Here is a 27,469-nt window from a genome sequence, read left to right as displayed (position 1 = left end):
TATATATATATAGATATATATATATCTATATATATATATATAAATATATATATCTTTGTAAGGAATATTTTTTTTTATATATCCTATTCACATATTTTGACAATAAATAGAAAATATCATGAAGTCGTAGCTGTGTTTTTTTTGCATTAATTTGTGTTTGGTTTTTAACTGAATGTGCTGCAGTACAGAGATTCAATGGTGATGAGGAACTTTGGCTTTGATGGAGGGAATGACAAGAAGGATAATCAGAGTGCTACGTGACTCATCTCGACATCTCTCAGGACTTTGCTGAGCCAACACATTCACACTGCTCTATCTGCTGCAGATTGCACCAACCATACACAGACACATTTTCTTGTTAGATAGTTTTTTTTTCTTTGCTGAGCAGAAATAAAATCCACACAGCCAACTTAAAATGTAGATTATTTTATGGATTCCAGAGATTTGAATTGGTAGCTGTGTCTCTAGTGCACATCTGTAATATATGAGAAGAGAAACGGGACATCCGCTTTTGAGGCCTATTAAACATTTAGGGTCCAGTCTCCCCAGGATAATGGCCTCTTGTGTCCTCTGACTGACTGGTTAATGACCCGTGAGCCTCATGCAGCAGGTTGGCCACACAAACACACACACACGCACACACACACACGTACACAAAGAATAATCCTTGGTAGCTTGCTTAGCATTTACACTGGCAGGACTTAATTCCCACTAAAAGTGTGTGTAGTCTTGGTCCTGTTAAGTGCTTTGGATAAAAGAAAAGAAACGGCATCCATATTGTTAAACATGAAATAGTGTTTTGGGGGTTACACACGTTGCCCCCATCCTGTCAGCTGGAGTTGATTTATTCATACATTGCAGCAGTGAATTCAGTAATAATGGTTTCATTTTCAGCCTACACCTAAAACATAAACACACTTTGTTATCTGATGCTGCAGGACTCAAGTATGAATGCTGCCACACATACCTTCAAGTGAGCACCCATGCACATTCACATCTCAGGTATGAACTGGGTCACACAACCACACACAAACAGCGCACGCTTTCTCTTCCCACACAGAAATGCGGAGAAACATTATCTAAGCAGGAGCATCAGCAACATCTCTCTAACAAGCATAGAGCCAGGCACAAACTGCCAGTTACATGCCTCATTGGGATTCATTTAAGGGTGGAAGATTGTTTGTGCAACTGTTGTAGTTATGTGTGTGGCGATAAGAGATGAAGTTGTTAACTTAAGTTCGGGAGCAGGGCCACGACTAAACCACACCTCTAATCCCCAGACAAGCCTACATATACCGTGCTGGGCAGCCAGCCTCGTGTGTCTCTGATTGCTTGACCCACCCTCCCTTTCCCTCCCCTTCATCCATCCATCTTCCCACTCATCCCTTTCTGTTCATCCCAGGGCATACCTCTCTCATGTCTCATCTAGTACCGTCTGAGGGTCTGTAAACCATTCGGGCGAAAACTGCTTCTCCTCCACCCGGTCATCATACATCCTCCCAGACCAGCCATCAGACAACATCCACAGCTATTCATCTATCTGCACATTCATAATGTTCATTAAATCTTTAACTAACACATTGTTGTGGCATGGTCTTTGCTAGTGAAATAGAACTTAGTCTGCAGCTGATGAATGAGGGATCATTACTACTGCAGAGAGACAACTCTAATGAGCTCACTGGATCCTTATGTACTGCGAACTGCAATCCAGGTCAAAAAGAGAAGCTGGAGTTTTCAACTGATGGTTTTAAGATGTCACCAATTATCTTTGTGGCCCATTTTGATGCTCTGATCTATTCCAGTATGGCAGTAAAATAGCAGTGGAGTTTGAGTTGATTTTCCAAATATTGTGGGTGGAAAAAAACATATGTTTATAGCCAGGAGCTTCAGCTTTCAAGTAAATCTTGCACTGGTTTTAAATCGAAGATTTGAGAATTGGTGGCGGCCGTGTGGGCATGCGTCTTAAGATAGACTCTCTAGGCTCTAGGCATCGACACGTTCAAATTATTCATGCCTGGTAATTCACCCATGAAATGATGACTGAGAGAGAGAATGAAAGAATGTGAGGGATGTGGAGGAGCTATCATCTCTGCCAGTGCTTGTAAAAACGTATATACACGTGTGTGTGTGTGTGTGTGTGTCTCCCTGTGGCCTGCTATTAGCAGTAATGAGACACCTGTTACTCTTGTACTCCTCCAGCATCCAACAGTCCCTCTGGGGAGATCAACAATCTCACAACAGCAAAGGGATGATGACAGGAAAAGAGAGAATTAGAGAGGGGGGGGAGGACATGGAGAGAAAGCACAGGGACGATGACAGGCAGTGAGAGGCAGAGCAGAAATAGAGTCTGTGAGGAGGGAGGATTTGATTGAGACTGTGTGCCGGGGACAAATGTTGTTCATTAAAGGTAATTGCCTCTCTCAGTCAACCCCTCTCGTTTGATTTACATTTCATCCTGATTTGTCGCTTCATTTCCCATGTGAGCGAGTTCACAGACAATCTTCTCACCTCGTCGTCCTCAACCAGGAAAGGTAAGAAAACAGGAGTTGAGAGGATTTATACTTGGGAACATTCGTGGCTTGCGGTGCACAGAAGTGAACAGCTGAGTACCAATGACATGTGAACTCAACCGAGAATATTTATGATTTTTTTTTCTTCTTCTGCTTGCTTGATACATATTCATGATCATCTTTTGTCTGTTTGAAAATAGACTTGACAGAGGAATTGCACACAGCTTCATGACAAGTTATAAGCTTGCTGCAAGTCAAGACTGTGCCCATCTTTCAAATTATTAGTCGAGTCATGCAACAGGACAACTACAGCAGTGAAGCATCCCAACAGCTTCCTCCGGATCCTTCATTTCCACGTGCTCCTTGGCAAGCTGCACATTCAGTATTCTCATCAACCGTTTAGTCGAGGAGCAGCAGCAAAGCTCTGAGGTCCTTCCAGCCGATTGGGTTCCTCATTCTTAAGTAAATATTCATGGTGACACTATGAAAGTAAGAGTATTCATTAGAATGTTGTTGTAGCATACCTTTGTCTTAGTCAGCAGTTGGACATGGCATTACCGGTAATATGTACCAGGGTATGCAATTAATCTGCCAATTATGTGAATTGGCAGATTAATTAACTAATTTATCATTTTGCCATCATGTCAGAATTTGTTTTTAATTTGCCCATCAAAATTCCATAGAGCCGAAGGTGACATATTTGATTTGCTTCATTTGTTCCAAACAGAACAGTGTTCCAAAACCAAAATACATAATGTGAAAAACTAAAGAAAACAAAAAACAGCCTATCCTTATATAAGAATAAGTTAGTACTAAGTTAAATAAGTTAGTACCACAGTGTTAACAGAAGCATAACGATACTTCATACACTTTTTAAAACCAGAAATCCGTGATTTCTACATTTGAACTGTGTTGGAGCGAGGATTTCCAGGACGACAGTCTCTCATATTCTTTCCCAAAGGCTAAGGTGGTCGGGAAGCAGCTTCTTTTAGATGGTAGATCACTGGAACTGCTTTAATCCTGACTGGTATGTTTTATATATAAATAAATAAATAAGCATTTATAAACAGAAATTATAAAGTGCTATGGCACCCACACCATTGATCCAACTGCAGTTATTCCTTTAAGGAACTACATACTTCCCTATTCATCCTGCCGCCTGTGTTGTTCCACGGCCCAGTGCTCTTGGCAAAGCGTCACATTATGTTGCTCATGGATTTCATCTGAAGTTTTTCCCACAGGCAGGATGGACTGGTAGAAATACTAAAGACCACATCCCAATTCTTAACTCTGAAGACCGCTGTACTGTACTTGCGACACGGATATTCAAGACTGAATGGCAGCTAATACCCTATAAGGAACTTTAAGGTTTGAGTTACCACTCCCTAATATCTTATTAGCTAGTAGCTTCAGGTAGCTAAGCCTCCATTGGAGACGGATTACTCAACTTTAAAAATTGTATTACAACACAATCACCTGAAATCCTCCAGTTCTGTCACACACACACACACACACACACACACAACACCACAACACACACACACACACCCACACACACAACACACACACACACCACACACACCCACACACACACACACACACACACACACACACACACACACACCCACAAACCACACACACACACACACACACACACACCCACACACACACACACACACACACACACACACACACACACACACACACACACACACACACACACACACACACACACACACACAGTTTAATACAATCAAAATCCCACTTTATTTGTATCAAATATAACTGGTGGAAAAAACATACAAATTCTCAGCATTTGTTTTACTATACATAGTACAGTAGACTAAAGACGTTGCAGTAAACTGCATCAGGTTTGTGAATTTAATTCATACCAGCAGTTGACATAAAATAGCCCTCCATTTAAGGCTATGCTGAAGATGTATGCAAGAGGTTTAGCACTAACTGGCATGCTCATATCTCTCCTGACCTATTGAAATGATTTTACAAATGTAAAATGACTAAGATGTAGTATAAGTTTCCAAGAATGGAAAGGCACATGTCAGTGTGACACTTTCAGCCCAGAATGGCTTCACCAGAAATGTCTTTTTGACTGTCATTTGCAAAATCTATCCAGTGGAAATACTCCTGTGTATCAGCTTAAAAACTTGGTAGAAAGCCATTAGGAGAAACTAGTTCAGTCGGGGTAAAAGTAATGTTGCATTTTCTTTTTCTTTTTATGATTGTCGGAGTTGTTACAATCAACAATAAATAACAGAAAACGACTTGATCGATTGGAATGCAAGATGTAAATTAAAATTTGAGATCTACAAAGAATACAAGTGTTTGCATAAAACATACATATAAAAGCCTGAACATGAGGACATCAGAATAACATAATTTATCTTTGCTTTTTTTACACATACTCAAAGACAGCAGATGATAGAAATACATTCTCTGTCTGCTGTTAAAAAACAGAACCATACAGGCAATCAGGCAGATGTGCGAGTAGACAGAAAAGAAAATGAATAAAAAAAACATATACAGTATACATCCCATTTCAGATTTACAAATTCTGTCCATTTCCACAGTGTAAGCTGCTGAGTTCCATTCCCACAGTGTTTGGAATAGCATCCCATCTTCCAGGTTTAATATCCCAATTTTCCTAATTGGAATTCTGAAAGGAGGACGGATTTTATTCCATGGGGAAACAAGGGAAAGAAGATCTGATAGCCTCTATGGGATGCCGAAAAGACACTGCAACTGGTCCAAGTCTGCATCCATCTTACATCTCTGCTCTCCGGTTAGTTCCTTTTTCTTGACCACCCGTCTCCTCCTCTACTTCCTCTTCTTCCTCTTCGTAATTCTCTTCCTCGTTATTCTCGGCCTCTTTTCTGTGGTCCCCCTCCTGTCCTGGTCTCTCCTGTTTTTTGGCATCGTCCTGGAGCAGATCACAAGCACACGACTATTTAATGTCCGACGGACACAATCTAACTCATGTGGACGTTATATAATGTGTTTACCTCCAAGTCTCACATTGTTTTTAATACGCCCATTTTGCATTCTAAACTCCTTTCAGATGTCACGCTATTTCACAGTTTAGGAGAAGAGACAACAGAGTATGTAGGCATTACAAAGCTACCCGGTCTATTCAATTGACAAACATGCAAAAACATGCTTAGAGTTCCATCTCCATAGAAGCTACGCTTTGGGATTTTGCAATGGGAAAATAGGGTGCTAATACAATAGCACGTTGCTCCTGCTAATCTGTCTATAGGATTGCAACCACACAGGATTTCAAACCTATTGTAATTAAATAGAAGTAGTGACTCTTGTGCAAAGGTTGAACTGAAACACCTCCGCTAGACCAACAGTGCAGCAGCGGATGGATGAAGCTGAATTAAGTTAAAGCCCCACTGAGCTCAAATTACAGCAGAACTTAAGTACGTTCACTAATATGGTGACCAGCAGAGTATGAAACACAAGTCAGTTAAAGAAGCGAGTGGGCTATGGACCTTACAGTACAGTGTTCCTGGCTGAAACTAGGGATTATAAATAAATGAATGACACTCCAAGTAGGTCAGGAGTCAGGGTTAGTTGCACAACAGAAAGTAGTAGGGCGTCAAATGTCTTGCTCAAGGACACTTCGGCAAGCTGGGCCCCTGGTTATCAAAGTTTGTACATTACTTAACACTGAAGATCGTACTTAAAATTACCTCAAGAGCAACCCAGTGTACATTACCAGTTTTACAACATTGTGTAAACAAGTAAATATTCAGCATTAATTTATTATTTCAAAGTTATAAAGTGTGTTTGAGCTACTCCATTCAAACAAATTTCCTCTTTGGAGAAATTAAATAAACCAAGCCCAGGTAGTAACCCGACACCTTGACAGACTCAACACCTGATCTCCCTCATTTACAAGGACACGCACATGCATGGTTCAAGTTACACACACGCACAAACATCTTCATCCCTGTGTAGCCAATACAGCTAATACGTCACTGTTGTCATCATTACTTTACGGATGTGATACCAAAAACATTATATCATGTACAACAGGTGCTTTCTACTGTTTCGTGGTGTGATGTTACTCAAAATAGAAACCCACGAAACATCCTAGAGAATGAAAATGGATTCCCCAATTATGTAATAAAAATGGATATTGGTAACCAACGCATTTAGATGCAGCCTGCTGATAGCCACTGGATGCTGGTTCCAAGAAAAAAGACAAGGTGACTGGGAAAAATTCCAAACTTTCCCGGCTCTTTAAAAATTTTAAGTAAATATGTTTTGTTTTTTAGCATTATGGGATGGTATAAATAGGTACATGACTTCTACTGACGTCTGGGTCTTTGTAGTGTCCCTTTTGCCAGACCATCCACACACTGCGGAGCGGAGGAAGCTACTCCACATAGCATTCAAGGATGGGAGAAAAAAACGTCATGGGCGGCGCTAAGCTCTGCACGGAGCTGCTGTAAAATAGTCATGCGAGAGAAAACTGATTTGACAGACTAGCTAGCTGTCTCCATTTACGCTGCAGAGATCTGAGGAGCAGTTAACCCTAGTCCCTCATAAATCCACCAGTTTAACATTCCAACACAAACAAAGCGAAAGGAAACGTTAGGATATAGACTAGGGTCTTGGTGAAAGGAGATGCACCATGCATCTTCTGTAATACCTATGCATCACCTGGACACCATGAAAGTAAATATTCAATAAGCATGACCAGTTTTGGGTTATGGTAATAAAACGCGGTGACTTGAGGAAAAACTAGAAATCCTCATGTCTCTGGTTCACCGCAGAAGAACCCACCTGTTCTATGTTCTCCTCGTTATATGTATCCTCCTCCACCTCGTCCTCTCTTTTCTGCCCATCAGCTATGTCTTCCTGGGCCTTCAGGACACCAACAAGGAGACAAAAGAATAACATTAGAAAATCACTTAAGGGAGGCCGGTGGTAGAGCAGGCGCACTTATACTGAAAGGTTTATTCCGCAACGCAGAGGTCCAGGGTTCGAATCCAACATGTGATGATTTCTTGCATGTCTTCCCCCTTTCTCACCTAACTGTCCTTAAAAATTAAAGGTGGAAAAGCCCCAAAAAATAGATAAACAATTGGTTATGTTATCCGGGTATGGCAAGTCCGTTCCTGCATGCCCTTTTTGCTCCTTCATATCTTTTGTATTTTTGTCCTTTACTCATTATGTACAACATTTGTCTGAGCATGAGAGTTACACACCTCGTCCTCTCCTTCCTCCTGGTACTGATCATCCAGCGTGTCTTCCTGTTGATCTGGGTTTCCAGCCATCTGAACGCACACAAGTCGCACAAGTTAAAACACTACGTAAAGATTATTTCTTTACCTAGATCCGGTGGTTTCTTCTATTCCCCACACTCTCACCATCTCCATCCCAACCTCTAATCTTTCACATACGTTGACACTGTGAGTTCTGCTGATGCTAAATATAATTTCTGTGTATTTGACTGTTGCCTCGTTTCACCTCTGGTCCTTTACTCACCACCAGTTCCTCTTCCACAGCAGGTTTTTTGGGGTCTTTGTGCTGGGCTGGCGCTGCCGGCTCCTCTTCCTCCTCCACCACCACCTCCTCCTCCTCTCTTGCAACCCTGTGCTGCGGCCGATCATCCTCGGCCTCCTCAAACTCGTCCTCTCCTTGGTTGTTTGGGTCGTCTTCAGGGTCCAGCTCACCAACTCCTGCGACCTACAGAAGAGACCACAGTAAAATAACACAGGCTTAAAGAGATTCAAGCATTAGTGTGTAACTTTTAGATATTGATGAATGTCTGTTACATTCCGTGATCATGGAAGGCTTTTATCATGTGAACATGCCGACAGTTTTGTTGTCATCACTTAGAATTTCTCATTGGGGTGACAGAAAATATGCACTATAGATTTAAGGAAACAATACAATAATAATGGTAATAGTGGGTTAATATTTGCGTGGTGCATTTATATAAGAATAACAGCAAGAAATATGATAAAGCGGATGCAATAAAACTGTCGTGCTGAGGATTTATAACTGAATATGTTTGGCAGATAAAACTGACTGTGGCAGTAAGTGCACTCTAATGTATTAATTGCCTTGTTGGTATTCAGAAGCTTTAACATATCACTGAGTTGACTGACAAGTGGAAGATGGATAGAGGGGAGATGAACATGCCAGCGGAGGACAGTGGGCAGGAAGGACAAAAGAATCAATTTGTGGTTGTGGCTGAATGGACGTATGACACATGATACACTGGTGTGAATGTTAAGTGACTGAATAAGCTGACAAGACAGAGAGATGATGAAAACACACAAGTTAAAAGAAAGGGAGTGAGCGGGACGGAGAGACAGTCACCTGCTGATGTGATGGCACTCTTTGATCCACTTCCTGATTCTCCTCCTCCTCATGTAACATGTGAGCATCTGTTAACACATCCAAACATAAACATATGTAAACATATCCACTACATATGAACCAACTGCAACTGTGAATAATTTTAATACAACAAATTCTAATATTATATAATTCAGAAAATAATGTATGCTATATTGGTAATATGATAAACATTCTGACGTATCTGACTGTTTTTTTTTTACTGGTAATCTTCCCGTCTCACCTTCATCGTCTGTGTGTGGGTCCTCTTCTCCTTGAACAATGTCGTTGTCCATGTTCTCATACTCGGTCTTCTTCCTAATGACAGCAATGACAGTACAGGGTGCTCAGACGAGCATGGGCACTATGAGCCACATCAAAACAGAAATGTTGAAAAATATGCATCTGTACTACAGTATGTTTCAACATTTACGGCTTACCATAAAGCTGTTCAAAAGTTCTTTTAAGCTATTGATACATATTCATAAGTAGGGCTGGGTATTGTATACCGATACTGATACCAATACTGTGGCTACCGGTTCCTAAACAACTTCTAACCAATGTTATAACACAAAAATAAATCACCAAATTATACATGCACAAATCTTATTTATTTTTCAGCTCCTGCTACGTGAGCCCTGTCTGTGCGCAACGTAGAGTTTTTCCTGCGTGTCTCTACCACGTGGAACATTAGGCAGCCAATCACCAGCATTATTAGATATTGGTAGAAGCATGCTTATCGGCTCCCTGACACTGATGAGAATTGCTCAATACTTAAAAATAAAAGTATTGAATTCGGTACCAAGCCCTATTCCTAAAATACTGTATATCGTTTGTGTGCTCGAATTGTTTCAATTTGCTGTTAAGTAGACATCTGAAAATAAAGACCATAGAGTTTTCTCTTTCGTCTTTGTCCAAATGTAATCAAAGCGTCAAATATTTCCTCCTGGATTATAGATGTGTGTTAATGCCAGGATTAGAGAATAATTAATTTAGTCAGTGGCAAACAGGGAATTACAACTTCCAGTTTGCAGGAAGGAGAGGTGATATTACTGTTTAGGTAAATCAATACAATTCTTGAGTGTTCCTTTTGACATTTCTTTAGAAAAAGATTATCCGACAGCCATGGTTGACTGATTCTCGATCTCCATGCGGCTTTTGAGCTGATGTAGCAATAAGACTGAAAATAAAACGCACCAGGTTTGGGTTAGTTCATTCAAGTTTCTTCTTGTCAAATCAATACTTGAAGAACATTGAGAAATTACATCCAAACGCACAACATTTGTACAATTGAACAGGACAAATTAATTTGCATTGGCCTCATTCGTATTGGCGTAGCTGAGTTTAAGCATGAAAGTAAGCATGAAACCCCTTCTGCACCTGATTTTCAATCATTCCATCTTTGATTTGAAATCTGACCTTTGGTGCTCCTCTCTCAGCAGCTGCTCCCGTCTGTCGGCCTCCCTGTGCTGCCGCTGCTCTCTCTCCTGATCCTGCTGCAGCCTCTGCTCCCTCTCCTTCAGCCCCTTGTCTCTCTGGAGCTGCAGGGCCTCCTGGCGCAGCTGCATCTGCCTGCGCTCCTCGGCCCTTTGAGCCACCAGGCGCTGCTGCTCCTGCTGCTGCTCGTAGGCCGACTTCATGCGGTCTCCTTGGGCGGGCGCCTCGTTCTGCGGGTGGCTGTCCTGATGCAGCTCCGGATGGAGGCCCTTTTGAGAAGACAAATAAATGCAAAAGGACCAACATGTAGAGCAAGAAAGAAAAATTAAGAGCAAGTCAGAGACACAGAGTTGCTGCTAATTTGAGACATTAACTTGAAGGTGAGGTATAATTCATCCTTTGGAAAAGTTTAATAGATTAAAATGACAGCAACAAAAAATAAGCATAACACTTCATGAGCAAGCTGTCATTAATCAAAGAGGTAAACACTGAAGAAAGGTTGTCAATTATTCTGATTTCTCTGTGATTTAAGATAAATGAGAATTAGCACTTTAATGTGAGCAGTAGCTGTGTCCCCAAGATGGCAAGGACACACGTGACTAACTTCTGATTAAAAGGTTTGTCATGTTGCTCAATCAAGCTATTTCGAAAAACAATTAACCACACCACTCTACCACCACTAGTAACATTCAACTGAGATGCTGAAGATTTAAGCCAGTTCAAGGCCTAACCCTGCCTAGACAAGACTGAGCATTCTAAATCAGTTCTGACCAGTTGCGGCTGGCGTCTCTGTCGGTCCAAGGCGTTCTCGTCCGGCTGTTCCTGTTCAGGCTCCTCCTCTTCCTCCTGTGGTTGGTCCGGGTCCTCCTCCAGCTTCTGAGGCTGTCCTGCTTGAGCCATCTCCTCCTCTGCCAGCTCCCTCCTCCTCTCAGCCTCTCCCTCTCCATCCTCCTCTTTGTCTGACATGGTGTGCGGGAACGTGGTGGGCTGGGACTTGATCTCAGACTGGGCATGTATCTCCTTCCCTTGGTGGTCCAACTAGGGACAAAGCAATAAGAGAAAGTAGTAGATTTGTGTATTTTTATACTTTTAAACAGTATGCCGTTTTGTCTTCATAATAAAGTCCATTACCTTGGACTCTGTGTCCTTGTGGTCATGCTGATTGTCCTCATGGGCGGGATCCTCTTTGTCTGGCTGTTTCAGTACTGTGGCCTGCTGGGACTCGGGTGTTATGGTAGCAGCTTGCGGCTGCTGGGGGGCAGGGTTTTGTTCAGGCTGTCTCAGATTTGGCATCTTGTTTAGGGACTCTCTCAGCTGCTTGTATTCATTCACCTGCAACTGAAGGGTAAAACATACATATGTTGGCTGAGAGTGAAAACCCTGGAAAACTCGTGTGACGCTGTGTGATTCAAAAATATATACATATACAATATGTATAGTATTCAAAAACAGTACACCCTGTGACCCTCAGGGACTTGTGACAGAATAGGCTGGATATTGTTTTGAAATACTAGTGCTGATGTGATACTTAAGTTATGGTAAACATTTAAGCATGTTTTTTTACAAAAACTTGTTTCCCAGTTTTAAAAGAAGCCTAAGTTGTGAAATAGTCAATGTTATCTTAACACAAGCTGTCCTTGCTAATATGAAATACAATCTCAAATATATATTTTGAAGTAAAACATATGTTATACACAGCCACTGTTCAGAAACTAACAGCATTTAGTCACTTACTCGCTTGCATGAAAAAAAAGAAGTATTTTGTGGAAAGTTTAACATTCCCTATGTCCCCTGGCGATACAGACATTTCTTTTCAAACTTCCAAACATCCACTTTAGACCATTATACCATAAAAGGACATCATCCTTTGTACATACACAAATGTTTTCCAACCAGGCCGAGTGTTACATTCTTGCTGAATCTCTCCTCTTTCCCCCCATTATATATTTCTGCCTGATTGGCTGAAACGTGCTTTAGATGTCCTGCTCTGACAGCCCTGACTAAACCAAAACCCCTAGAGGGAGGGAAAGAGTTGTGTGTATGTTTGCCCATTCAACCAGAAGCACTGATGGAAAGCAGGACAGGCTTTAAAATAAATTAGCAAATGCAGACAGACAGAAAGAGTGAGGAGAGTGAAGAGAGTGAAGAGAAGAGAGTGAGTGAGTACGACAAGTGCAGATGGAGAGGAGAAAAGCATTTCAAACTAATCGGCAGAGCACTGTACACTGTATATTCAATAAACCATTCAGGCAATTCAAAGGTCAGTCTCAGGGGGAAACCGCAAAGATCTGATCTAATTACCCAAAACCCAAGCACCACCTCGGGCATTTTTCTTTTCAGTTTATTTTTTGGCATTTTTAGGCCTTTATTATAAACAGGCCAGCTTAGACTTGGAAGGGGAGAGAAGAGGTATGAAATGCAGCCAAGGGCCGAAGATCAGAACCGAACCCGCGGCCGCTGTGTCAAAGACTGAACCTCTGTATATGGGTGCATACTCTACCAGCAACGCAGGCACCCACGGGCATCTTTCGTCTCTGCTGAGGGATTATACAGTCTGCTGATATAAACATTTTCTTCTGCTTTATTGAGAAGGTTAAAGATTGGCTGAGAGGAGTGCAGAGCAGGACTACGCATGACCTTTTCTTTTACCAGCTCATTCAGATTACTGACAACCTGTACAGCAGTTACAGAGACTCCCCGTCACCTATTAATAATAACAATAAATTGAATTTATATAGCACTTTTCACAAACCTCAAAGCCGCTTTACAGGGCAGGAAGATAATAAAAACAAAGGACAATTAAACAAATCAAAGTAAAGAAAAACAAGATTCAGGCACCTGGCTGTTTTACTCCATTGACACCGCCCTAGTCTCTGTAGCTTTACTGCTAACATGCTTAACACACAAACCATTCTTGTGACAAATTAAAATACAACTCTCCAGCACTAGACAGGAGCAAAAACATAGGTAGCCAAAATACTTGTGATGCAGTAATTAAGCCACAATCAGCTGTTGTATTCAGTGACTGGAGTAAACAATGAGACTGCAACTCTGCTGCTGCCGTCCTACCTGAGCTACAGCCAGCGCACTCTTGTGGTCTTCCAGTGTCAGTGCAAGCTGGTTGTGGGCTGTCTTCAGGTCCTGATGCTGAACCTGGACACACAAGTGCAACCAAAAATTGCTTTAATGAATCATTTATGTTTATGTAAGGCTGACATTTATTGCCTAAAATCTTTTATTTCAAGTAAAAGTTAATGTAAGTCAACATGGGTTTTTCAAAGTGTTTTCATGGATGACTGGTAACATTGTTTCTTCCATTTCAGGAAGGCAGATAAAACACATTGGGACTCATGTACGTAGGTTGTTTTATGAACAAATGTCCTCTTTTTTCTTTTTCTTTTGTTAGTCCCCATTGATATTTTAGCATTCACCAAGGTTTTCTTACTTTTGCTCTTCTCTTAGGTAAGAATTTTAGAGTGGTCAATTGCATTCTTACCAAGATACATCTGTTATCACGGTGCACAAATAGTTTGTTCAACGCAAGCAAACATAAGCTTTACATTTAAGGAAAATAAAAGAATGCATGAATATCACAATCAAATATAGATCATTATATGTTTTAGAGTCATTCTACTGATTGGATTATTAAACTTGTGCGCTAAATAAATACTATTGGTCCATCAATCCCAATAAAGAATATAAAAACCCTAGGGTTATTTGAGTGCGCTCAGCTTTTGAATGGCTTACATGGTTCGGCCGTCTGCTGACACAGCATTACAGCATCACAAATGTTTTGCCGTTGCTGGGTTTTTGATTTTCCAGTAATGCCCAGTACTTACGCTCAGTGGTAGAATGTAAAATACTACATTTACTCAAGTACTGTACTTAAGTACAAATTTGAGGTACTTTATTTGAGTATTTTCTTTTCATGCCACTTTCTACTTCCACTCCTCTTTTTTAGGGAGAAATATTGTACTTTTTACTCCACTTCATTCATTTGACAGCTTTAGTTACTTTACAATTTAAGATTGTTGCACACAAAACACATTCCATTATATATATATATATATATATATATATATATATATATATATACACACACACACACACATACATATATATATATATATATATATATATATATATATATATATATATATATATATATATATATATATATATATACATATATACATATACACACATAGATACATACATACATACATAAATACAATGACAAATCTAATTTAAAAAATAAAAAAATAAATGACATGGAACAGGTTTGGTCTCACCTGCGCATCCTGTAGCTGTGTGTGAATGTCATGGTGGGCTTTCCTCAGCTGTTTATTTTCCTCTTTCAGGTTATATACATTATCTGCCATGACAAACAGCAAACACATCAACAGAGATCATGCATCTTAACAGGAAGTTGTATTGCAAAACATTTCCAAAAATAATTAGAACCACTTATGTTTTTTATCCTTATGACTCATGTTACAAATGCTGGGTACAGTTCTTGTTCATGCTTGAAGTAATGGCCAAAGAGTAAATATCTAAGTAAGTAAAGTAATAAGGCTTGAAGAAGAGGACGGTTTCAACTAAATACTGAATGATACAATACAACAAAACATTTTTTCTAGGTTTGCTCATAAAGCACTTCCACTACTTCAGACATGCAGTATTTTATTAAGTCAGAAGATGGAGACAAAGTAATAATGTCTAATGATGACACCAGCACAGAAAACCACAGTGCATATGTATTTGTGTGCTAAAATACAGTAACATGTCTGTGTGTGACCATCGGTACCTTTGAGGTGGGAGATTTCCAACTCTTTGTTTTGCTGCAGTTTCTCATAGTGCTCTTTGTGTTGGTCCAGCAGCCGGTTGTGGTCCTCGCTTTGGACTTGGTGCTGCTCCACCAGATTGTAATACTGCTTCTTCAGGTCATCATGTTGGTTCTAACAAGGAAGAAAGACCACTGTCAGAAGATAATATGTAAAGTATATATAACGCATACAAAGTGGAACTGTAAACCTTTCCCCCACACATAAACTTTTCGCCAAAGACAGAAAGGATGTAGCAGACTATAAGGTCAAAGATAGTGTGTACAAACAGATGACAGGAAGAAAGAAGGTTAATATGAGGATGTCTGTGTTAATGTCAAGAATAAAGAAGTCTACAGTGTACAAAATGTGTTTGTTTATGAGGGGATTATAATAAGTTATACCTTTAGCATCTGATGTTGCACTTGTAGAGAATTGAATCTGCTGCTGGAGTCTTGCTGTTTGAGCATAAAAACAAAAGTTATGAAAAACGTTGAATAACTTTAGCAGTTATTGAGAAAAATTAAACTAGTGAATACTAGCTGTAGTTCAGGCTTACTGGTACTGTCACAACGGATAATGGTGTAAAGATGAATTATAGTGAATAATGGGAGTTGCAGCCACGATATTTAACAAAGCAATACAAGCAGACAGAAAACAATGGGGACAGATGAGAAGAGACAGATTAAACTAAAAGTCTATAAAAGTAAGTTCAACAATATTTTTAAATGATACTTCGTCAAAGCAGAGGTGGTAGTTGTGTGGAAACATACCTTCTCCTTGTTCAGTGACTGTTGTGCATCGAGTTTATAAACCAGATAATCTAGGAAACAGAAACAGCAAAAGGTCTATTTTAGGTGTTTTTTCTTTATGAGATAAATTTAATTGTAACCAATGTGATGGAAAATTGTGCGTAAACGAGAAATAACGCACAATTCAAATAATTACATTTTTTTTAATGGAGAAAAACACTATGGTGCTGGTTTACATAAGCATGAGGTTCATTCTGATGCCTTGAAAATGCCATAAAAACTCTAACACACTTTTTCATTATTACTTCAGTCCAATCACAAATATGACACACTGTCACTGAATCAGAAGTCCTCCTACACATCATTATTTCAAAATAAAATACCCATACTGTTATACTTCTACACAGCTCAGCTGCTGCAGATGGTGTTGTGAAATAGTTACGGTGAGTAAAAACTCAGTAATAATGACCCTTAAACTTATATTTATATGAATACTTGCACTACATAAAATCACATTGCAATTAATTTGCAAATAACATTCATTTAGCAGATACCTTTGTTAAAATGTGACTTGTAATATTAAAGTCATCAAAGATTGTAAGTATTATAGTATACTGCAGGCTTATATTTGTTCTACCAAATGTTACGTACTCTTAGAATGAGAAATTCATTTTCCAAAGCTCCTTTTAATGGAGACATACCTCAAGAGTCATAAGTGAGCGCATTTGTTATTTTTCTCACCTTCTTTGGCCTTTTTGTGCTCTAACCTCTCCTTCTGAAGAGACTTCTCTAACCTGGAGCGGTGCTCGTACACCACTAAACGTATAAAACAGAGATGGGGGGGTAAAGGGAAGGAGATGGAGAGAGAAAACACAGGAGGTTTAGTTAGCGGTGTGAACTCCGTTTGGCCCGAGTGGAAAGTAAGCTAAACAAAAAGAGAAATGCAACACAAGCATGTGCACTGCACAAAACATAAACACTCACAAACGTTTTAACATTCATCTTCGAGAAGTACAGAAATATGACATACATTCTATGGTTGATATGAGAGCCAGGTGTGATATGTATTCAACCAGACCCTCAGCTCAGTATATGACAACTCTGCCAACTGCAGAAGGCTGTGGTATTCCTCACAAATACTACTAATTTGGCTCAGGCTGCTTATGTGCCTGGTGAGTGGTGTCAGTCACAAGCAATAGTACAATAATTGGTATGGGTAATTATAGGAGAGCATTTGAGAGTAGACTGAGTAGGTGTATTTGAAGTGAGATCCTACTTTAGCTCTTACATTCACTTCTCCGGCTGTCCTCCTCCAAACTCCACACACACTGTCATGCAGATTCTTTTATTCCCTCCATGTTTCATCTTCATCAGATCCAATCCCCTGTGGGGTATTAAGGTCATTGTAGCAGCAGACCGCAACATGGAGATAGCATAGCATAATACACTGTTCTGACGCTGATGCAATTGATAGTTACACACACACAAACAATGCAACAAATGAATAAGTAATGGCCGGTTTGCATGCTGCAGGTCTGTTTTGTCAAGTTACTCCATTCACCTGGGGTCCGTTTCAGAAAGCAGGTTTAGTGAAAACTCTGAGTTTAACCCTGAGATGAGGGAAACTCTGGGTTTTCCTGTTTCAGAAAGGGAGGTTAATCAAACCTGGGGGGGGGGGGGGGGGGGGGGGGTAACTCTAGCTTTTTTCAGAAAGAGAGGTAACTTAACCTCAGAGTCAGTTACTATGGTAACTGAGCCTGTGAACCTAACCTGGTCGGGAGCAGGTTTTCTTCTCTCAGTCTCTCCCTCTGGCACAGCACTCTTTCATTTCCTCATTCATTCATTCAGTCTGTATCAGGCGCATTTTAGCACAGTCTGTTATCTGCATGAATAAAAAACTGTGTTTATTAACCATGTTAGACGGACTATAAAATGTTTTTTGTTCCGAACATGTCACTTCCTTTTGTCGACTATCCCGTTGAAGAAGAAGCTGTATTACTTAACAGGGAGTTACCATACAACAAGATGATGTTGAGGCCCCTACTATAAAGATGCATTTTCCAGATAACTATCTATTTGAGCGGTACCGTTTTTCTTCCCAGTCTATCAGTTATGTAGCCTACATAACCTTATTCAGGCTCATAACGACACTCAACATGAACATGCTCTTACACCCCAGCAGACTCTTTGTGTCACATTACGTTTTTTGCAAACGGCAGTTTTCTTTACAACATTGGTGCTGTGGAGCATATTAATAAAGCCACTGTAGCAAAGCGCCATCAGAAGAGTTTTTAGAGGTCAATGGAAACAAATCAGGAAGAGGCATTAAAAAGAAATACATTATTTTAAATCATAACTCTGTTGATGATGGTACTGCAACATCAGAATAGGAATAGTAGTAGTTTAATTTTTCTGCCCAAATAGATTGCACCTAAACTAAATGATAGGTGTAGCCTACTACCATTATAGTTTTCACCAGTTCGGTAATATAATAAGTTACCTGTGATTAAATATGAGATTAATACACTATATTACGCATTGACTCAAGCAGCAATTTTCTCACACACCAATTCTTGCTATTTTACTGCAGCCGATGTGTTGCTTTTTTAACTAAATACTCAAACTCGCTGTGTAAGCGCGTGAGAATTTTTGCTGACCAGTTTGTTTGTGGTTGTTACCATGGTCAATTGTAGTATCATGACTCCATTCATGGTGCCTTTTTATAGTGGTGGTGCAGTCAACCTACTCAGAGTTGACTGAACCAACTTGAATCAGCTGTTCTGGAACCAAAAACTCAGTTTGTTAAACCTCCTTCCAGAAACGGGCTCTTACCCTACCCATCCTTTTATTTCCTCTTTCAAATGAAGCCTCAATGATAGGCTGATCTACTTGGTGATGTTTCTAGAAAACTCCTGTGAAACCATCAAGGCTCAGTGTGTATGTGTGTGTGTCTGTGTGTGTGTGTGTGTGTGTGTGTGTGTGTGTGTGTGTGTGTGTGGTGTGTGTGTGTGTGTGTGTGTGTGTGTGTGTACATATTTTGACAGAAGGGAGTTGCAGCAAATAACAACCACCAAATGAAACAAAGGGAAGAAGACTAGGGCAGATTAATGTTTCAAAAGATTTCAACATTTTAAAATGTACTTCTTATACTTAAAAGGGGCTATACTCGAAATACTGAAAAAGAAAAGAAAAAAAAACAGCGGGCGGGATTTACAGACCATTTACATATACATGAAATACCTAACCTTTTTTCAAGGCCACATGCACTGGTGTTGTATTATTGTTTTAAATCTGCAAATTCTTTCTGGTGAAACAGAATTCTAAAAAGGAGTAAATCTACTTCATACAAGTACAATCACATTTAAAGAGATATTTTTTAGCCATTATAAATGGTATTCTCACACAGTGCTATATGCAACTAATTCAATAAGTAGAGAGAATAAGAATTTATGGCCACTTGGTTTCTGTTTCATTCAACATTTGTGTATTGTTTAATGTCAAGCATTGTGTAACTTTGATGAGAACCAAGTGTCCATCAACACTTTGATACTAAACACTGTGTGCACCTAACCTCAGTTCATTTGTTCAGGAATGTATTATCTTACTACTTCCATTGGAAAATATGGACCAACTCTAAATTCACAATTAAAAAAAATTAAATTCTGGAACTAATCATTTGTCATGGTCTTGGGCCAGCCATTGACTCACCCAGCTTTTAAAAAAGAACACAAAAAAATTCTTCTTCCAGGTTCTTACATGTTCTCTCTGACTCTCCTGCCTTGGGTTGGGGGGCTGGGCGGTCTAACTGATGATGTGGCTATACTTCCTTCTGAGTGCCAACTCAACAGACTCCAGGATTGACTGTTAGATACAAAATCTTGTAATAGATTACAAGAGGATAACAAACCTGAGATGGTAAAAGAAGCAAATGTGGGCACAGACAATTCACAAAATAAAGTAGAGCAATGGAGAGTGAAACAGAGGACACACACACACACACAACACAGAGAAGACAATCAACATACTCCGGGGTGTCAGGAACACCTGACACTCCAAACACACACTTTCACCTTGACACGCGCGATGAAACCCCTGTCTGTGCTCCTTACTCACTTTTTCTGCATCACTTCATTAAAAACTCATACAATAACCATGGAAGAGCTTGGGTGTGTCTCACCACACACACACACACACACACACACACACACACACACACACACACACACACACACACACACACACACACACACACACACACACACACACCACCCACAACCCACACACCACCACACCAAACACACCCCACAACACACAACAGCACAACACACACACACACACACACACACACACACACACACACACACACACACACACACACACACAAGGGAACTTATCTAAACTAATAAAGGACAAAAGTTAAATTCAAACTGTTATCTAGTAAACTAGTATCTAGTGATGAGTGTTCCGGACTTTTAGCATTTTTCACTGACTAAATTGAAGATATAAAAAGGTCCAAGATTTCCACACTGGTTTTCTTCATAGACATTTCCTGCCCAAATTGTGCTATTTGCAGCCATTTCACCCTAGTTTCTCTTAACAAACTAGAGGACATTGTGCTTCATTTGAAACCCTCCTTTAGTCCAGCGGATGTAATGTTGTTAAAATTGTTTGGAAAATAAAAGTTTGGAATGCGGTTACTCCGTGTGCTCAATATCGTGAACACTTCCCTTTATACTGGCTGTGTCCCTTGCTATTTCAAGACAGCCTGTGTCCAACCTCTTCTCTATTAACCTCCATCTACAATATCTACATACTGTTTTCCATCCATTCATGGCCAAACTCTTAGAAAAGTCAGTTTCATTACAGCTTCAGGAAGCCACACCAGGCAGTAAGGTTTCTGGAAAGATCATAGCACAGGAACCTTCTCACAGTCAAGAATGACCATTTAATGAGTGCAGATGCCTGAGATGGCTCCATTCTCCTGATACAGAGGATCATGGCATCTTGATAAACAGATTTCAGCAGTGGGTTGTTATATCCAATACAGCCTTGCAGAGGTCCAATCTAATTTTCCTTGTATATCCTTCCCTTGAGTCAGGTATCATTCACAGTTGCAGACGTGGTGTTGCGTTGTCTGCATGTTATACAAATGATACTTAGATAAAAAGCTCAATCCTGTCTAGTTAAACGTCTAGCAGATGTGAAATACTAGATGTCAAAGATTCTTTGATTAAAATATAAAAAAATAAATAAGATTCTTGTCATTGGACCAGAAAACCTGCATGCAAAGAAACATCTTTGTGCCGCTACGAACATCAAGGCTGTACTTAAAATCCCAGGTGTACCTGTCTATTTTATTCATTTATCCATTTAACATTCAACATTGTAGCAGGTTACAATAATGTTTATCATTTTTATAGAACACAAGGTGCTATGCAATAGACTTTATTATTATATAAGTTATAAAAAATGTTATAAAACTATTCACTAGAGATTTATGACTATGACCCACACTATAATCACTGAGCCATCAATGGCCGCTGCCATGACTTTCAGTGTTGACAATACAAGGTTTTACAAGACTACGCATAATGACATGATGCTATGACATCATAAGACCGTTTCAGAAGTAACATGTAACCTTCAGTTTTGATAGTTGTAAAAATGGCAAAATCCAACAAACTTCAAACGAACGTCTTTCCAAATGATTCATTTAGATAGACTGCATGGATTTCTTTAAACCTCTCTGAACTTGATCAGATGGACGTCCAGGTACATGAGAATAGGGGGGTTTTATTTGACTTGTCGGAGGCGCTGCACCCTTTCAGCAGTGAGAATTGGCCAAAAATAAGGCCATGTTGCACTCAGCTCAGCTGAGGCCACTCCACACACACCCGCTCTCTAGGTGACAACAAGAACAAGCAGAGCAACAGCTACAAAGAGACTGTTTTGTAGAAAGGATGTAATTTCAACGTGGATTTGCAATGTTAAATTACACTAATTGTGCCACAAGGTTATGTCATATTTTACATGCATTTTAAATAGCAACTCAATTTGCCTCACATTAACAAGTAATTTATGTGTATGTGTAAAGTAAAGAGGATATAAATAAAAGTAATGGCCAAAATAATATTATTTTCTCTCTTGTTTAACTGCATTTCAAAGCAATATGAAAAATTGCAATATGACATCACAAACACAACCTCAAAATCTACCTTGTTGAATCCACCGGTCATTAATGAATGTTTAAATTGTAATTTAGTAAGACCAGACTAGTTTTTCTGAAAACAAGCAACAAAATTCACTAGAGCTGTTAAACACAACTACACACAATTCACTTCACACTAACCCATATCTCGCTCAAACCTCAATGAGCATGGAAATTGAACAATGGCCAATTAAGCATTTCCCTTAGGTGGAATGAAAGTGCACAGGCAGAGCAAGAACAATGGAGCTCTCTATGGTGGTGACCTTTACTGGTCTGCTGGTTTAGATGTGGAGAAGACTGGATTGGTTAGATTTGGCCAAATTGGTGTTCACTGTGAATACTATCACTCAATCACACAGGGAAATGAGCTCAAATACTTTTTGATGTGGGTGTTTGTGTGTCCACACTCACACCCTTGTGTACATAACATAAAAACATAGACCAGTTCACTTTAGAAAGGGAGTGCATGCATGCTGTATCTATTTTGCCTGGGGGACCAAAGAGCTCACAGAACACCTGAGCTGTGTCATGACTACTGCCTTTACGAATACAAAAAACTTTATTGTCCACAGATGTAAAAAATCTTCTTCAGTTTCACCATGAATTCAAGAATACACAGAAGACGCCATTACAACCATACGTACATAGCCAAAACGGCAGACATTATATTTCATAAAACAGTGACTTTACAAGGGTTTACAAAAGTAAATATATAGATACATATATACTACGTAAAGTGATTAATGTGCCTGCTGTGCATAAAACCTGCGACCTGAAACTCTGCCTCCCCCTACGTTCTATTCTTAGTACGATTCCCAGTGTTATTTAGCACCTTCACAGCATTGGGGACGAAGGATTTCTTAAACAGACAATCTGACTCACACAAGAGAATCTTCTCTAAATCCACGTTAAGCTTCCCACAGGACCACAACACGTCAGCTGATTCAGGTTACAGAAGCAAAGTATGTATTACAAATGACAAAACTACTAGTAAACACAATCCACCAAGTAAACCCATACTTATACATAAAACTAAAGTGAACTCTGTGAGTTCTCTTCTTTCTTTCTTTTTTTTAACTCAAAAGGCTACTCAGAAGACAAAAGGTTGGGTGGTGTGAGTTCCCAGTTTTCCAGACAGGTGGGAACCCGGCGTGACACTTACTACCTCTTACCAACCAGATACTGGACTTCCAGATGAAGGTTGAAGGACACAGAGATTTGGACATTTGAGAGTATGACAGCAATATTACAAAAGTCCCAGTAACAAATTCTAAAATCTAAAGGAGTGATTTAGTTTTAATGTGAGCTGCTAGTTTATCAATTCTGAATGTTGCCAGCAAACCTAAACTTTCATTATTGTTCACAAATACATAAAAACACCCAAATCAAGTCTGTTAAATCCAGGGAGAAAGCACAATCCAACTCAAAAACCAATAGTATTTATTTTATCTGATGAATAAAAACAAACCATTCCAACTGTTGAGACAAGAGCACTCAATATAATGAACAGCAGGCGACAATTGTGTTTGTGATGTAAAACATATTACAATAATCATTTAGAGATGGATGCAATCATTTCATTAGATTGTTTTGCAAATTACATATAAATATGTCTGGGTGGGGGCATGCAAAACCTCAAAGTGCCAGTTGATCTTGCCAGCCTGTGGTTATAGTGGGCAACTGTAAATCAATGCAGCTGGCTCACAGCCCCCAAGCAATGGCCCACCTCTAAATATAGGGCACAAAAAACAGCCAGCCATCAACAGCCAGCCATAGATATCAAGTGGCCCTGGCCTTGCGATTGACTGAATGATCCATTGCTTCACAATGAAAGTGAGGGTGTGGTGCACAAGTTGCGAGATACAAATTAAGTTAAGCATACCCACTGTATTTAAATCAAAATCCGAAATACTTAAAGTGTCACATTATACTGTCATACTCTCTTTTTCTGGATACATCAACTTGGCTGCAGCTTCTTGTAAAATAAAATGGGAGCCATCTGTATAATGTTTACGTGGAACTGACTAAAAGAAGCCACTTATCTCTAGGAAAACAGATATTCGATTGAGATAGATAGATAGATAGATAGATAGATAGATAGATAGATAGATAGATATGGGCACTGACCATATTGACGTAGTTTGTCCTTTTATCTTGTTACATGTGGGACAGCTGTCCTCACCCAACAATCTTTGTCTTAGAATTGGACACAAACTTGCACATTTCTCATATACGGCTGCCCTCTAGGTAGGCCTGTAACAATTCCCAATTTTGCTGTACAGGTAATTGTCTCAAAAATGATAGCAATTAACAATACAATTGTCTCTTTAAGTCAATTTTTTTTTATTAATGTTTTTAACTTATTTATTACTTTTTTAAACTAATTAAAGTTTTGAATGAATTACAGGATACATCTTTTGGTCATATAATACACAGCCTATGAAGTAAACCACGCCTCTTTATCATTATTATTATTATTTTTTTTTTTCTTAATTGAACATCAAATTGACAATAGTAAACAAAGAAGCCACAATTATGTATATATATATATATATATATATATATATAAAAAACTGAGATTACACAATGATATAATAATTGTTACAGGCCTACCTCTAGGCACGCTAACCACTACAACCCAAACGCTATGAAGACAGATTTACTGTTTAACAATGTAATTTGTCACAGAGTGCTTTATATAAGAAAAACAAAAAACAAAAACGTGATAGGTAATAGCTTAAAAACAACTTCATGGTAGGACTGTTGGACCAAGCTGTGGACAACAGGGAGAGATGACTGCTGGGCATGTGGATCAAAGGCTGCATTAAATTAACAGGTTCAGAGTCCAGGCCTAAACCCTGACAAACTATTTGACTATCTGATGTGGGCACAAACCTTCTAGAGGAGGCTGTAGCGGGCTCTCCGCCCAGCTGTTAATTTTAAACTCATGGCATGGCATAATGGCATGACACAAAAGCTCACATCCTGTCTGTATTCATGTGGAGTGAGTGAATCTGTGAGGTTACTGTAGGACAAGACTATTTCATCTTTTGTAAAGTGAGCGCCATGCAAGAAGCTAAAAGTCAGGTTTTTAATAGAAACATTCTGCTAGTATTACAGGGAAGTATGTCTCCCTAGGTCTACTGTTGTGTATGTGCGTCACTATTTTACAAACATACAATGAAGCAAATAAATTAGTCTATATATGATTTTCAACTTTGAATGCTTTATTACCGTAACTAAATAACTGGTGACTTCATACTAACAGATCTTTACAATGCAGGTATCTCACCATTTTTTGAAGTGCAGCCAGATACTGTAAACAAATGATCTCTGATCCAATTGACTGACAACACATTGAAGATGGTGCAGCATCCAGCTGGCAAAACCCTAAAATAGTTTTTAAAAACAAGTCAGTAGGCATACTGTATGTAACATTGTCACACCTTTGATTTCAAACCAAGGTGTGCTGTGTCCTTTCCTCCTCTAGCCCCAGTTGTGGCTCAAAGAATATGTGCTATAGCTGACCTCATGACTTTAAAGTTTACTAATCTCTATACTGTTGAGGTGAGCCCAGGGACTACAAACAGAGGTGGGTGTGTGTGTGTGTGTGTGTGTGTGTGTGTGTGTGTGTGTGTGTGTGTGTGTGTGTGTGTGTGTACAGCCTCCAGTCAGCAGTAAACCTGACTTCTGGGTGTGGGGGTATAATTTCCTTTTACAGTAGGCCCATGCAAAAGGCAGACCTGTCCAGCCAAAGTAACTCTTTGTTAAGGTTACAGTAGGCCAATGGCAACCAGAAGGCTTATGCTCAGTTTATCACAGGATTTGGCGTTTTAAGTTGGTAACTGGATGCCGAAGTGAACTGCGGTCCGTATTAAATCCTCACTTTTTTTTTAAGAAGTGTAAGCGTTCGACAACAAGCACGACAATAAAATTGCAGTTTTGCTAGATGAATCTTGCGTGGCGTTCACTATTTAGAAAGAGACCGAATTTGCACGCTCACTTCTGTCACCTAACAACCGTCAATCACATCACCGTCACTGTGTTTACCTTGGAGCTGCGCCGAAAGGGACTCTTGATGTTGCTGGTACTTCAGTGCCATTGCCTCAGTCCTCTTGAGCTGTTTGTGCATCTCATACGATATCATCCCCCCGTACATCATCCCGCAGACCACGGTGACCAGCAGGAGACACTGGAAGATCTTCCGCTGCCTCCGGGAGCACACCCCGCTTCCCATGTTGGACCCGCACCCCTCCCCGACGAATGCCCGAGAAAACCCCTTCTCTCTGGTACTGGAAACTTCCGACTCAACTTTTACCTCCCGGTGAAGATCGAAGAAGCCCTCCTCCCCTCACTCCCCAAGCATTTCCAAGAAGAAAATACGTGTTAAGTGCTAATATTTGCCGATGTATAGCCTAACCTACATTATTTCCCCATAGCCACATCCACTCGCGACTCTCCCCTGTAACTTCAAAGTAGCCGCTCAGATTTTCGCTTCACTTCACGTCAAACTCCAGATCCGCGCTGCTGAAATGCAGCACAAAGCGAGGCTGACGACTCCCGCTTGCGTCTCTGTTTCCCCTTTGCAGACGTTAACTTTTCCGACGCAATTTAAAGAAGCGTATCGGAAATTAAAACCTCAAGTCCCCGACGAGGCCTCCATAGCACCTTTAACTTCAGTTACGTGTCAGCCCAGCAGCAGCCTGCCATCCCAGTGCAACTCTGAAGGAAGTCCCTCCTCCGGTCATACATTTCCCAACTCCCGCCCTCTAATGGGTAGATGTTTTTTATCAATTGGTCGCCAGAGAGCTCGATCAAAAAGCAGCTAGTGAGGTGAGGGTGGTTAATTTTTTCCCACATAACAGACCTGTTGTAAAGGTGTTTTTTTTTTTTTTTTTTTAGCATTCTAGGATACTATGCACATACTTTGTAATCATAGCTACAAAATATAAACTAAATACAAAATATAGGACTATTAGAGACAGTATGCCACTCTACAGCAGCTTTGAGTCGCAGGGCTACTGCACTAATTTCAAGCCCCAAAATTATTTTTTTAATAATATAATTTCTAAAAGAGAATTAACGGTAATTATTGTTAGAATGTTTACTGTGTTCATTATATTTAAATCTACAGTACAATCCTGCATAAACATTTATTTCCTTTTATCATTAACTTTAGATGCATGTGCAATACAATCAAATCTCTGTAAGCTAAATATACTAACATAACCTTCTTTGTCAAACTCAGCAGAAAGAACTCGTAGTTTTCACGTGTGTGTGAGTGAGAGTGTGTGTGTGTGTGGGGGGGTGGGGGGTGGGGAAGAGTCTGCATTCATAATGTGACAAATGATTAACATCCATTTA

At 39.8% G+C, this 27,469-nt stretch overlaps 1 protein-coding gene and 1 long non-coding RNA gene across 3 annotated transcripts; one reads left to right on the top strand and one right to left on the bottom strand.

Annotated features, from left to right (window-relative positions):
- The first annotated feature begins 304 nt into the window (after positions 1-304).
- Positions 305-10,434, top strand: LOC116686661 (uncharacterized). Its single transcript, XR_004331320.1, has 3 exons — positions 305-610; positions 9,991-10,091; positions 10,325-10,434. It is a non-coding gene; the product is annotated as an uncharacterized LOC116686661 (long non-coding RNA).
- Positions 4,254-26,845, bottom strand: golim4a (golgi integral membrane protein 4a). Of its 2 annotated transcripts, XM_032511585.1 has the most exons (16): positions 26,156-26,845; positions 16,639-16,713; positions 15,919-15,968; positions 15,550-15,603; positions 15,130-15,280; positions 14,615-14,697; positions 13,392-13,475; positions 11,454-11,660; positions 11,094-11,360; positions 10,305-10,591; positions 9,130-9,203; positions 8,868-8,935; positions 8,028-8,228; positions 7,748-7,816; positions 7,323-7,403; positions 4,254-5,448 (listed from the first exon to the last, which is right to left on the bottom strand). In XM_032511585.1, exons 1-16 carry the CDS (start codon positions 26,340-26,342, stop codon positions 5,293-5,295), a joined length of 2,094 nt encoding a protein of 697 aa, XP_032367476.1. In that variant the 5' UTR covers positions 26,343-26,845; the 3' UTR covers positions 4,254-5,292. The 2 variants fall into 2 exon arrangements, with proteins under 2 accessions (XP_032367476.1, XP_032367484.1); XM_032511593.1 differs by lacking the exon at positions 15,550-15,603.
- Between the last annotated feature and the right edge of the window lie 624 nt (positions 26,846-27,469).

This window comes from Etheostoma spectabile, chromosome 3 (genome assembly GCF_008692095.1).
Source record: "Etheostoma spectabile isolate EspeVRDwgs_2016 chromosome 3, UIUC_Espe_1.0, whole genome shotgun sequence".
Taxonomy (NCBI): domain Eukaryota; kingdom Metazoa; phylum Chordata; class Actinopteri; order Perciformes; family Percidae; genus Etheostoma; species Etheostoma spectabile.
This window is presented reverse-complemented; position numbering and strand designations above follow the sequence as displayed.